Source organism: Sinocyclocheilus grahami, unplaced genomic scaffold (assembly GCF_001515645.1).
Source record: "Sinocyclocheilus grahami isolate Dianchi unplaced genomic scaffold, SAMN03320097.WGS_v1.1 scaffold233.1, whole genome shotgun sequence".
Lineage (NCBI taxonomy): Eukaryota > Metazoa > Chordata > Actinopteri > Cypriniformes > Cyprinidae > Sinocyclocheilus > Sinocyclocheilus grahami.
Genome location: NW_015505412.1, coordinates 58,666 through 72,160, shown reverse-complemented (window position 1 = coordinate 72,160; position 13,495 = coordinate 58,666). Strand labels below are relative to the sequence as shown.

Sequence of the window (13,495 nt, the reverse complement as noted above, 5' to 3'; positions counted from 1 at the left end):
CCTCTCTGCTCGCCCTCCCTGTACAGAGCAATGTTGTCTTCTTTCTGATTTCCCCCCTCCTCCATCTGATCTCTCTCTCTCTCTCTCTCTTGTATTATGTTTTAATATCTCTTACTCCTATTCGAGGTACGCATGCACACATGTATGCATTAGCTTTTCTTAGTTCAAATGTTCAAACGAGGACACGATAGCTAGGACTCCAAGGTAATGGGGTTTGTGCTGAACTATGGATATAGTTCAGCATCCTTCGCCAAGTTTATTCCTAATATGTCCATATTTTCCTGTAAATGTGGCCATTTTATATAACACATATTCTTGGCCAAAATCCTATATGTATGTCATCTATATCCTCATTGGTTAAAGGGTTGAAACTCCCCTCGACATATGCCTATATAATATCCTTGTATCTATGAATAAAGTTGAAGTATTGAGAATACCATTTGATGTGTGTTTTCTTGCTTCCCGACCATTATACCCTTTGAGGGACTGAGAAATATTCAAGGTGGCAAAGAGAAACTAAAAAGGGACCTTTGTTAATTACTAACAGTAGCCTAATCTGATTATTGATTTCACCTGATTGATAAACTCAAACTTTTTCTAGTCCAATAAATATGAACTAACATGAACATGATCATTATCTGTATAGATATTTGAAACGATTGTGAAAAGCACAATGCAAATAAATGTGAATTAAATTGAACTGTATTTTTACATTCATCAGCTTTGACATATTAATACTGTAACAAATGTATTGTTCGTTGTTAATGCATTAACTCTTACACTCTAAAAAATGCTGGGTTAAATATAACCCAGCGCTGGGTTAAAAAGGGACAAACCCAATAGCTGGGTTTGTTCCTTTTTAACCCAGCATTTTTTAGTGTGTAGGATATACTATTTATATGCAATTTTATATAACCTTATTATATAGTTGTTTTAAACTTAATATATTTTTTAAATGTTTAAAAAAAAAAAAAAGGAAATGATCACGGAGAATACCCAGTAGACCATCACGGTTTACTTAACATTTACTTGTTTTAAAATGTTTGACTTTTTTTTTTTCTTCCCAGGTAACGTATGAAACAAACATGAATCCAAAGTTTACGTTTCCAAGACAATGACAATGGATTTTTAATTGCCTTTTTCGTCACCTTTCAGACTCCATATGAGACTAGGAGAAGATTACCCTTCATACCAGGTGTGTTAAGGAAGTTACAGTCTAGCCTGGTGAAGATGCATTACTCTGCAGTCCCAGACTCTGTGCTGACAGCAGCACAAATTGATTCCACGAGGTTTGCAGAACCAGCCACAAAAGCATCTGTCTCACTCCTTGCCACCGCTCTTCCCTGATGGGCCGCAGATTTGGCCCCTACCTTCAGCATACGGTGCACTCCTGGCATAACGCCAGCTGGCCACTCAGGGGAGGACAGCGGTGGTCATCTGTCAGTGCCAGTCTGTCAGCAGATAGCGGGTGATGGATGGAGCCTTGTGCTCGTCAATAAAACCCACTTTGAAATGATTGCAGAGCTGTGCAGACCAGGCCCTCCTGCTGAAGCACAGCTGGGTTTGGCCTTCACCCGCCGTCTCCAAGCGTTGCCCTATTGGACTCAGAGGGGTAGATTGAGATAAGTTTGGCTTTTATGCGGAGGAATAGGTTTATGTATTGTTTACGACAGGAAGATGACATCATTCACTCTGAGCTTGGAAAAACATCTCAGAACACCCATAGTTCACCCAAAAATGAATGCTGTCATTTACTCACCCTAATGTCATTCCAAACACGAATGCAAAACTTTTTAATGGATAGTTCTTAGAAATTGACTTTGGTCACTCGACCAAATGGGGACTGGAGCTTTCAAACTTCAAAAAGGATGCAAAAGCATCATAAAAATGGTTCATACTACTTCTGGAGCTGCATAATAGCTCTGTATTGACAAAGTCAGATCTTTTCAATAAATAGTTTGATCCAGTTTTCAAAACTTGAAAATGATTCATTCACAAACTGGATTGATCTGATTGCATTCAACTCAATGATTTTGACACCGTGGCACTGGAGCTGAATATTTTCACTGAATTACAGTTTAAAGTGTATTCTTTCTTGCAGAAAGACTGTGAATATAGCACATAAGTTGAATGTACTACGTTTAAGACACTTTTCTTATGAATTTGTGCAATACTTGAAAGCTTGGGTTCCCATTCATTGTAACTGCATGGACAAGAGCAGCCTATAGTGTAATTAAAATACTTTTTGTGTTCCCGAGAAGAAAGTAAGTCAGACTGGTTTGAAACGACATGAGGGTGAATAGATAATGACAGAATTTTCGTTTTTGGGTGAACCATTCCTTTGACTGAATGGAGCAACAGCAAACTAGAATTATTGATCATCTAAACACCCATTAAAAAAAAAAAAGTTCCTATTGAGTCACTCTTTTAAAACTCTAGACTGTCTTTAAAAATGAGAGAGACTTGCAGTGAATAAACGCCCCACGCTCACTGGGTAAATCTTGTATAGCGATGCCAACTTCAATATTTATGCCATCAGGTCTTGAGTGAAAAGGGCAAACAGTGTATCATGTCAAAGTCTAACATCCATTTTTCTCTCTGAGGAGGGATTGTGTGAAGGGAAAACGGTGTGTGTGTGTTGTCAGCATTTAGGTCCAATTTCCCTCCACACACAAATGGGAGTGTATGATAGCCAACCTGACATTGGATTGAAAAACATGACAATTTGAAAACGCTTACCTTTCACTCTGCGGGAGACAGCGGGGTGACCTAGATTGATGTAGTTGGGAAAGGACGAAACCGCTCAAGTTAGACCGGGTTGGCATCAAGGTTTATTATCTTTTACAATGTACAATATACAAAAATATAGAGTACCAAAAATTCACAGTGTCTAAAAGGCAGTGATTACAGTCTACATCGCATATCTAACCACCAGGTCAGTTGCATAGAAGGGCACCAAGCCTTGCAGGGATGGAGCGCCTCACTGCGTCATCCGGCTTTATGTGTGTTCAATAGCAGAGATACTCCTTTCAAAACCCGACTTACACGGAGCAGCCGCACTTGACCAACATATATTATCTGGGCAGGCAAACGGGAACAAATGTGGGGATTTTAGTTTGACCTTTAACTTTTAATATGACCTTAGAATTTTGCCTATTCTTGGATTTTCTTTCATGCGTACAGTGGAGACCAAAAGCCTTTGAAAAACATTTCAAATCTGTGATTTAGATCAAATTGGAAATGTTTTCTGATTTAAAAAAAAAAAATTCAGTTAAACTTTTCACGCAAAAATATGATGATAATATAATATGCAATTAAAAAAAGATAATACCATTTTCTGGACTTTAGATTTTTTTCAGTGAAAAGGGCTTTGTATGTGAGCATATCTTTAATATAATTTGCAATAAAAATAGGAACATTTTCAGTAATGCTCTCAGATTTTTGGACTCCTCGGTAGATTTATTTTTTTCAATGAAAAGGCTCAGTATGCAAGCATCTTGAAGATAAAAAAAATCCCCATTAAATATTTTGAACAGGATCCAACAGCATCAAAACAATTAAAGACCGTATTTGAGTATGATATTGAAACAACGTAATTCATGTTAATTTTGTGAACCTTGTCATGAATGGCAAAAATCAATTCATATGAATTATGAACAGATGAATAAAAGTACAAACACTCTAAAAGTTTTGTAGGGACTCTAATGAATACTCGTTGAAGTTATCGATCAGGGTCGGTCCACAAGATGGTCTCTCTCTTGCAGTCAATCTCTGGACACTGACAGGCTCCATCCCCCCTACGGTTGGTATATTTACACAGCTGCTGCACATATTATTTTACAACTATAAGGCGTTTAAAAAACAGTGTTAGCTTTACAATATACATGTACATTATACTAACCTTTGTGTGGCATTAATTTTTTTCGCTGTGGGACATCACTTATTTACAACCCATGTACTCATGCTTAGCTGAAAGCATGGCTGGCTTAGCATTCATTAAACGAGCATGGTAAAATAGCTTAGTTTCGTTTTCAATGCCCTTTAGAAACCAAGAAATACCATAAATACTATATCCCGATGAGAGTTGCCGTTCCTGAATCGCTTTTATCGATAACTGTTGAGTTGATTCTGGAATGTGGGCGTGATGCCGCTGGGAAGCATGTCAACACATGGGCAAAATAAAATCTGAGTTGAGCACATAGTGCTGCACAAAGATTCATTTTTTAGATATTGTTCGATGTGACGAAGACAGTGATCCATTGATCATTTCTGTGTAAGTTGACTCTCTAGGCAATTTCATGAATATATGATGCTCATATAACGGTGTACACCTTCACTCGTATCTCTGATGAATGTGATGGTGGTTAGGAATATACCATCTGGAAACAATAATAAAAAATAATATATGAAATGTTCAGTATAACTCCATCAATGTTTGAACTCCTATCTTAAATAAACTCTATTGTCCATCTATCCTACAACTGCTGAATAATTCCCTCTTTAAAATCATTGTATAAAACAAGTGCCAAGCTATCAGTATTTCCTACATTTTTTTTCATAATAAAATATAGTCCATCTCAGTTTGAACCCAGTCATATTTAATATGACCACCGGGACTTACAGTAAGAGAGTAGAACATGTTTGCTTCAGATCTAAGCATATTCCATGTTGGTGCAATATTCCTCGATTCCCATGCATTCGCAAGACTTTTCAGGGAAATAATGACGCATTCTTCTGGCCTTTTAACGTGCTAAAAAAATCTATATTTCAGTTCTGATAAGAGTACTTTCTGAATAGAATCCTATTTTAAGCTGTTCTTTTTTCTGCAGCTTGCTTCTGAACTCGTATCTGAAGAGTTCACCCAGGAGATGCATTGATCCTGCAACCCATCCTCTTTTGTCAGAGATTTGCCCGTCAAAGGTCGGAAGTCAGTGGGATGTCCTTACATTTGCATCCAAAGGTAACAATTCCGCCATTCTAACCAAACCTAATAATGTCACCATTGATTGCTCTCTTTTGTCTGGTGTCCGCCTATTCTTCTTCTGTAGTTTCAAAAAGAACTGCCACAGTGCGGCAGATTGCATTTCCTGTAATGGATATTGTTGGAGTGGTACGGAATGCCAGAGCAATTTTGTCTTCGCACCTTGAGCTTCAGCAAAACCTCTTTCCAGTAACGGGAGTTCTGCAGCGATCAATCGAGACATCAGTTTATCAAAGTCAGTGTAGCTACACAATCTTTAAAAAGTGCTGTTTGAATCACTGGACTTTTCCCCCGTCGGACACCGTAAGGCGTGACTTAGGTGACACGGTCCTCAGGGGAGAGATCTTAGGGGAAAAATTGGCTGGAATGTTGGAATAAGCACCTCATTGGGTGCAGAGTGTGTGGGTGGCGAAAGTGGAGGCGTTTAGGAGATGGCGATAAAGCTACGGATGGGACACGTGTCTCAGCTGTGGTTATAGGTTCTGCAAGGAGACGGCGAGGAGTCTGGCCGGTAGTCATATTTGCCCAGAGCTGTGGGGTAGTATGTGGTGGTGTACACGTTCGTCTGCTGAAGCGGTGAAGGGAAGTAGTTGGTCCTCTCATCCGGCAGCAAATTGTTCTTATTCAGAGTCTGTGGAGAAAAACAAATAAAGGAGTGTTAGATGAGCTGAGAGGCAAACAACTATCCATCAGTCTCTGAGATGAAACACCACTGATCTCACAGTCTACAAACCTCTTGAGACCTTGAGAACTAAAAAGAACAGAATATGAGAATGCTGAAAGCACACGGCAAGGTCTCACACCTTCAGGAAACAACTTCAGCTTAACACATGTAAACTCTTATCCAGCTAGTTCCTTGAAGGTACAGGGTGTAATATCTGCACCGCTAGCATATTTGAGCAGCTCTACACCACTAGCATGTTTGAGAAAATATTGGGTGTAATATCTGCACCACTAGCACGTTTAAACAAATATTGTCTCGACTCTTGACCAATGGCATGAGTTTGTAGATCGCAGAGTCTTATAATGAAGGAGAGACCAGAGCCACATCTAAGGACCAGAATATCATAGACCTTCGAATGGGGTCTTTTGACTTGAACAACATAGCGACTGCAAAACCACTCAGAATACTCTAGCAACATGCTTAAAACAACTGAAGTACGACCTAATGAGCTAAATGTGCTAAAAATCACTCAGAATACTGTAGAAACTACACAGCAACATGTTAAAACAACTTAAAACTCCCCAGCAACATTTTAAAAAACCCAACCAGAACACTTTAGCAACCACACAGCAAGATGCTAAAAATCATTGAAGAACACACTAACCACATGCTGTAACATGTTAAAACCACTTAGAAATTTCCTGCAACGTGGTAAAAACCATGCAAACCACCCAAGCATGGTAACATGCTAAAGAACACCAACAATGACCGCAACCACACTGCAACATTTTAAAAACCATTTAGAGCACCCTAGCCACCACATAGCAACATGCTAAAACCACTGAAGAACATCCTAGCACTCAGAACACTCTAGAAACTGTATGGCAAAATGTTAAAACAACATAGAACTCCTCAGCAACTGGCTAGCAACATGTAAAAAAAAACACCCAGAGCACCTTAGCAACTCCACAGTAGTGTGTTAAAAACAACCCAGAACATACCAGCAGCTGCATAGCAAAAATAAAAAAACATGCAGAACACCCTAACCATCACAGAGCAACATGCTAAATCCTAGCAACCTTACAATTATGTTTTAAAAAAAACACAACGCTGCATAGCAACATGTAAAAAAAACATGGTTATTATTATTGTGGTTAAACCACAAATTAACTATGGCTTTGCTACACTAACCATAGTTTAACTATGGTACTTATAGTAAAACTGTGGTTAGTATGGAAGATGATTAGGGCCAAGCAATAATAAAAATAATAAAACCATCTTGAGATTAAAGTCATTCAATTACCAGAAAAAAGTTGTTAAATTTCGAGAAAAGGCTATTTAAATTTGTACAGATTCCAGAGGTGATTTAAACTAGTTTAAAGGCAGATGAAACGGTGCTGCCATTCTCAACAACACTGACGCGGAAAACAGGAGAAACAACACTGTGCAACAACAATCCAGTTAGAATACTTTTCAATCCACAAATTAATATTTACAATTGATTTACTGTAGTAACACTAAACCTACGCAATTCATACATTATTATTAAACACTCGTTAGGCAATTGATTTCCTCTTTTCCAATGTGATATGTGATGAGAAAAGGAAGAAAAGCGAGTTCGGCAAAAGACGGTTTCGAACCCTTGTCGACCACATCATATGCTACAACCATGTGCATTATTGTCCAACCTTCGCCACTGCAGACGCTGTTTGAAAACATCCCACGAGATGAAATGAACCTGACATGAGTGTATTTATATTCTCTGCATTTTAATTCGGCTTGTACTTGAAATGTAACACTTTTTTTCTCGAAACTTTTTTCTCGAAACTTTTTTCTCATAATTTAACAAGTTTTTTCTTAATGTTATGACTTTTTTCTCGTAATTTAACGAGTTTATTCTCAACATTTTATTTTGACTTTTTTTCTCGAAATTGAATGAGTTTCTTCTCGAAATTTAATGACTTTAAACTTGAGATGGTTTTATTTTTTATTATTGCTTGGCCCTAATCCTCTTCTGTAGGTTACAAATAGTAATCGATCAGCCAAAAAAAAAAATTACAGGGTTACTACACTTTTACTATAATAAAACCATGGTTAATTTTCCTAATGGTCAGAAATACCACAGCAACCACAAAGCAACAAATACATTCTGATCAACCTAGTAACCTTATAGCAACACGTAAAAACAAGCAGAACACCCTAGCAAAATGCTAACATTTTCTCAAAACACTCTAGAAACCGCATATCGACATGTTAAAACCACTTAGAACTCCACAGCAACCACACAGCGACATTTTAAACATCTTTCAGAGAACCCCAGCAACTGTACAGCAACCCCTATCGCCACAATAGGATGAACTCGAGAAATCAGGTTATTTTTGCGATTCTGTTTGGTGGTACTAGTGGAGCAGAAATGACACACTGCACCTTTAAATATGTAAGGCACTTCTGAATGGAGTCCAAGTGGTGAACTCGGGGGTCATGGATGAAAGTAGCGTGTGTGTATGAAATGTAGAGCTCTCGAGAAATATAATTTGTCTAGCTCTAAAAAAGCTGCAGCTCAGTTACTGGGGGAGTGAAGCTATGAAACATACAAGATTGATTTGAGTGACTCACCGTAGCCGAGAACTGCTGTGCAACAATTATAGTTTTCAATACCTGGCAAACAATAGCTGTATAAAGAGGCTAAGATCTCCATTTTCAGAACAAGACAGATGAAATTGCATTTTTATCCAAGAGTCAATGAATGACAAGCGAAGGGAATGTTGCTATTACGATACCAAATTACATCTTCCTGACTGTGGTATCTTTAGCAGGCTTTCGACAAACCCTTCCCTGTGCGAAATCAGAATATTCATCCTGATTTACAACGTGGCTCTCAACGGATGCTTATTCATAAACCCATCAATCAGAGAGCCTCCATGTCACACGGTTAATATCACACAGCCATCTGCGCACCGGCGTGCCCTGGGAATGCGTGGACAGAGGCCCGAGTGACTGCCTTTTGCAATGGCCGCTTCTTTCTCGATCCACTCGTATTGGCCAAATCTCATAATGAGTTTCGAATGAGTAGTGGTCATGCAGAAGATCGATGGAAAAAGTGGCAAAAGGCTCGCACAGGTGTCACAGCAAGGACACGAGGTGGAGGGAGAGCGAGCCGAGCCAAACTAATTGGATGAGCTCGACGATCAGTCACAACCAGCTGTGGGAGTCCACCGAGCGGCTGCTGCTTAAACAGCCTAATGAAGCCCATTAATAAAGACGGAGTGTGTGCCAGGAACCGCGTGCAGCCAGAAGAGGCGGCTAAACAAGCGGCCGTGGGGAGAGTGAAACCAGCAGTAATCTCCAAACTATCAGTTATCTAGCGATGCTCATTTCAGACAAAACAAACGAGCGTGCTCTACGATATAGAGTCGGTTACTTGGCTGCTCGCAACTTTTCCTGATAGCTCATCTGTGGGGAAATGTAAAAGTAAAATGTCATTTTCTGATGTTGAAATACATCTTAATATGCAGAGTATATAAAAGGCATTTGTGGTCGCATTCCCATGAAAACAGTAAACACTGTGTCTCTGTGGTGCTATCGAAACATTGATCTGTTTGATCACATCTGTGAAAGAGATTTGAATATGGTAAAATGTGTAAAACGGATATGTTAAACACACTTTTATGCAGCTGAGAAGATTTTGAAAGTTGCCAAAATACATGAATACAAACAGGATCTGCAATCTGCCAAAGCCCACTGAGCTTTATGTGGAATTCTAAGGCCACAGATTCCAAGTCGACATTTATTAGAAACTTATCTTCAGGCTCACACAAAATCTGAACAGATCTCTGCAGAATTACAATGACCGCTATTTCCAAGAGGTCTACAAATCCTTGCCTTTTGAGTGTTAACTAAAATATATTTCTAAATTTGATTATGCATTCAGTATCAATGAGAGTGCAGTATTATTGTAGCACATTTTAGCATGTTTTTTTCAGGATTCTTTGATGAATAAAGTTTAAGAGAACAGCATTTATTTGAAAAATAAAGCTTTTGTGACATTATAATGGCTGCAAAGTGCATTTGGGATACGCCAGGCCTATACTGACAAGAAATAGTCTTTATCCCTCCATCTTAATTTTAGCAACTACATTGCAAACTACTTTAATTCATTGTATATCTGAATTTTGCACACTATGAAGTAGGGATGCACCGAAATTTGGCTGCTGAAAATTATCCGCTGAAAATTAAATTTTTGTTTTTTACGGCTGAAAATGTATGGCGTGCTGCACCACCCAGCAGTGTTAAGCGGTTTTGCAGGTGTGACACTCCACTCAATATTCTGTTCTATGAATGTGCGTTCCATTGAGTTGCTCAAGGCCCATGCAAACGATCCACTAAAAAGTGTGGTTATTTTATTGGCTTGTATTTTTTAAATTCAGTATCATTAAAATTATTAGTTGAGTTAAATTAAAAAGTCTTACAAAATTATTTGATATTATTTAATAAAAATAATGAATAATTATTAAAAAAGCAGTTTCCGTTTCAGTTTTCGGTCAAGTGCATCCAGAAATTTCTGTTTCCATTTCAGCCCAGAATTTACATTTCTGTGCATCCCTAAATAAATGTGTGCATGATTTTAGAACTTCTATATGACTTTCCACCTAATCACAGTTTCTGAAATGAAAACATCACCAACTAAACAAAACAAAAAATCCCACTCATTCAAGAGAGACTTCTTCATGATCAACAACAACATGCTAAACCCTTTTCACTGCATAAAAAGCATTATGAGAATTATTTTCTTCAACACTGACCTTAAACTCCATGGGTGTGTATTTCTCATTCTTTGGTGTGGTGTTGCCCTTGTAGTTGAGGTGGTTGGGAGTGGTGGGATGGATGACAGCAGACTCCTGCGAGGGCTTGTGGAACCGCTGACAGTACACATACACCAGGAAGGACAGCAGACCAGCACCCAGGAAGCATGACACACCTGTAGCTATCAGGTGAAGCAGAGTGAACCCTGGGAAAACAAGAGAAGGCAATATTACCGTAACCATTTGTCTGCAAATAACTGTAATATGTTGGCATTTTCATCCAGACCTTTGACTAAATATACTTTTTCAAATAATGAGACAATATAGTCATCCTTGTCAGTGGATTCGGAGCGATGCGGCACCATTGCATCCCTCATCATTAACACTACATGTCCGTAGCCATCAACCAGCGGTAGGCAGGTGCTTCAAAGCATCTGGCTGAATGATGCAGTACCGAGGGACAGTGCTGTGATTAGCCGGTCGATGTGACGGACCGGGCATCCTGCCGGTCTGGCCCGTAATGAGTGCGAAATGTGATTGAGGAGAGCGAATGCCATACCCTGCCATGAACTGCTCTAATTGGACAACGATCACTCAGGAGAGTAGCACTGCTGGAGCATGATGGGTAATATGTGCTGCCACCTGGAGAAACCCCAAATTGGCACTGCAGTGCCAACTCTGAGGGCAGCCATTGCCCGATGTCGCCTGGATCCGCAACCTAAAAAGCACCGCTGTGCCCCCTCATGTATTTTTCATCTGGTGCATGCACTGGAAAGGCAGCACCTCTGCATGTGGGAGAGCCACAAGAGCCGTGGAACACGACACATGGAAAACTGAAGATCAGCAGTGTGAATTATGAAGTTCACTCACTTAAACCTTCTTAGCGATTCCATTTCTGCCTGAGTTCGGGATGAAAAGGAGCCGACATGAAACATAACACACAAGCAGCACATTGCTACATGTCTTTGAGCATTCACGAGAGCGTGCATGCATAAGCGCATACTAACATGCGGTGAACACCATACAAACATATCGGTTTATACAAAGCACTTACCCCCACACTGCTGGTCCTTTTCATAGCTAGATGCCGGGAGAATGGCTGTGTAGAGAAAGAGATGTATAGTTAGTGGCTGTTCACACAGGATGAGCTCTTGCAAGGGTCTTGAGCTCTTTCTAAACATCTTGAACTGATGCCAAACATCTTTCAAATTGACCAGGCATCTTTAAAACACAACGATTGTGGTTCGAGATGCATCGGAACAGTCACAGACATCCATTTAGAGCAGTAGCTGTCAGGTAGTTTTGCTTCAAAATCGAAATTCGTGTAGCTTGGAGCATGTCTGCAGCAACGCCAGTGTCATAGGTTTGCTTTCCTGGGACCACATGAATGTATACCCAGAATACAACGCAAGTCTTTTTGGATAAAATGGTCAAAATTGTCCCTAGTAAAAAAGTATATTTAAAATACTTTTATTTCATACTAAGTATAGTAAAATTAAACTTTATTTGGCATACTACTTGTGCACAATGCACATTTCTTAATATTAAGTCTAAACTGTGTTTTAAAGTTACTCTTGATGAGTATTGTATGATCTTTGAATAATATCGGTCTTTAAATGGAAAATATACCTTAAGTGTACCTGAAGTATACTTGCAATAGTTCCACTTTAGCACAAGTATATCTTTAATTGGACTTCAGCACTACTTCTGCACAATTAAAGTGCATTAAGTACAAAATTAGTTGTTCCAATTTAGCAGACTTTAATTATACCAGTTTAGTATACTAAAAGTACAATTGCAGGGTATTTTAGTTAAGTACATAAATGTATTTGAAAGGCTACTACTAATACATTTTTATATTTAAGTATATTTATTTTTCACTAGGGGTCGAACTGTCAGATGCTTATATACGTAATTTTACTTTAGTGCTGAAGTGCTGACTTAAAATAATACCAGTTGTTTGTTTATATATATATATATATATATAAACAAATATATATATATATAATACAAAAGTAAAGAAAAATGGTCAAATATTGAAAACTGTCAATATTCCATGAAATGCATAGACCCAACAATATGCAAAATTATTCATATCTTTATCAAATGGATGTGCAGCCTTGATGTCAACATCAAAAGACACGAAACATCCTTTTAAAAGCTAATAAGCTTATTTTGCTATTGTAACTATGCATGGTTAGTCACATTTTATTTTATTAATGCATTTAGTGCACCTTTTTTTTCTGTTCTGTTGATCAGTTTGGGTTGTGACCAAAAATTTTGGGTTGCGACCAATAAACTAAACATAAACCAACAATTTAAAAATGAAGCAGGCTGGTGCAAGAAAAAGTCCTGTGAGCAGGTCATTACACGCTCTCTTGTTTTGCCTCCCTTTGCTGAATTACAGCCAAAATGTCAATCATTCCCCGTCTTATCCCACTCTACTTTCTCCTTTCAAAAGCAACCCTGAAGTGGGGCGATTCAAAGAGCTGTAGATCTCAGTGGTGAGCAAGTCTCCTGTTTTATACCTGAGGGATGAGCAGGTCTGCAGTGATAAAGTACAGGAAATCACATCAAAGCCTGTCAATCGGGTCGCATGAAAGTGATTAAATTATTATGCTTCCATTACGCATTACGTTATTCAAATATTGCGTGTATTTGAGAATGAACAGCCAGTAAACATGAACTATGTCAGTAAAAACAGTTGCAAGCTATTTTGCTAAATAAAACTTTAAACACTCATTTAGAGTAAATATTCAATTTTGGTTGAAGTAATGAGCTGCACTTGGATGGAAATGCCATTTTTCACTGCTTTTCACTGCGATAGAGTCTGAGGTTCTCTATTACCACCCAGAGTCATGCTTTTCAAGCTCTATATGAAATCTCCACAAAGAGCAGAGATGGGTATGGGGGAGATGTTTTGATTGAGATGCACAATTCTCCTTGATCTCCTCACCGTCTAAGACACCTCAGGATTTGGAACCCGTTTCCCAAAATTGGAGAGAAATTGGATGCGAGGCTGCCTTGTGGCATAACATTAATATTAAT

The 13,495-nt window shown here is 38.7% G+C and overlaps 1 protein-coding gene across 1 annotated transcript in view; it reads right to left on the bottom strand.

Annotated features, from left to right (window-relative positions):
• Positions 1–3,397: 3,397 nt before the first annotated feature.
• LOC107597557 (semaphorin-5B-like) overlaps positions 3,398–13,495 on the bottom strand; it is a 60,857-nt gene continuing 50,759 nt past the window's right edge. Inside the window, 3 exon segments of the mRNA XM_016288688.1 lie at positions 3,398–5,612; positions 10,448–10,653; positions 11,502–11,546. Of these exon segments, the coding sequence (XP_016144174.1) occupies positions 5,445–5,612; positions 10,448–10,653; positions 11,502–11,546 (419 nt within the window). The 3' untranslated portion in view covers positions 3,398–5,444.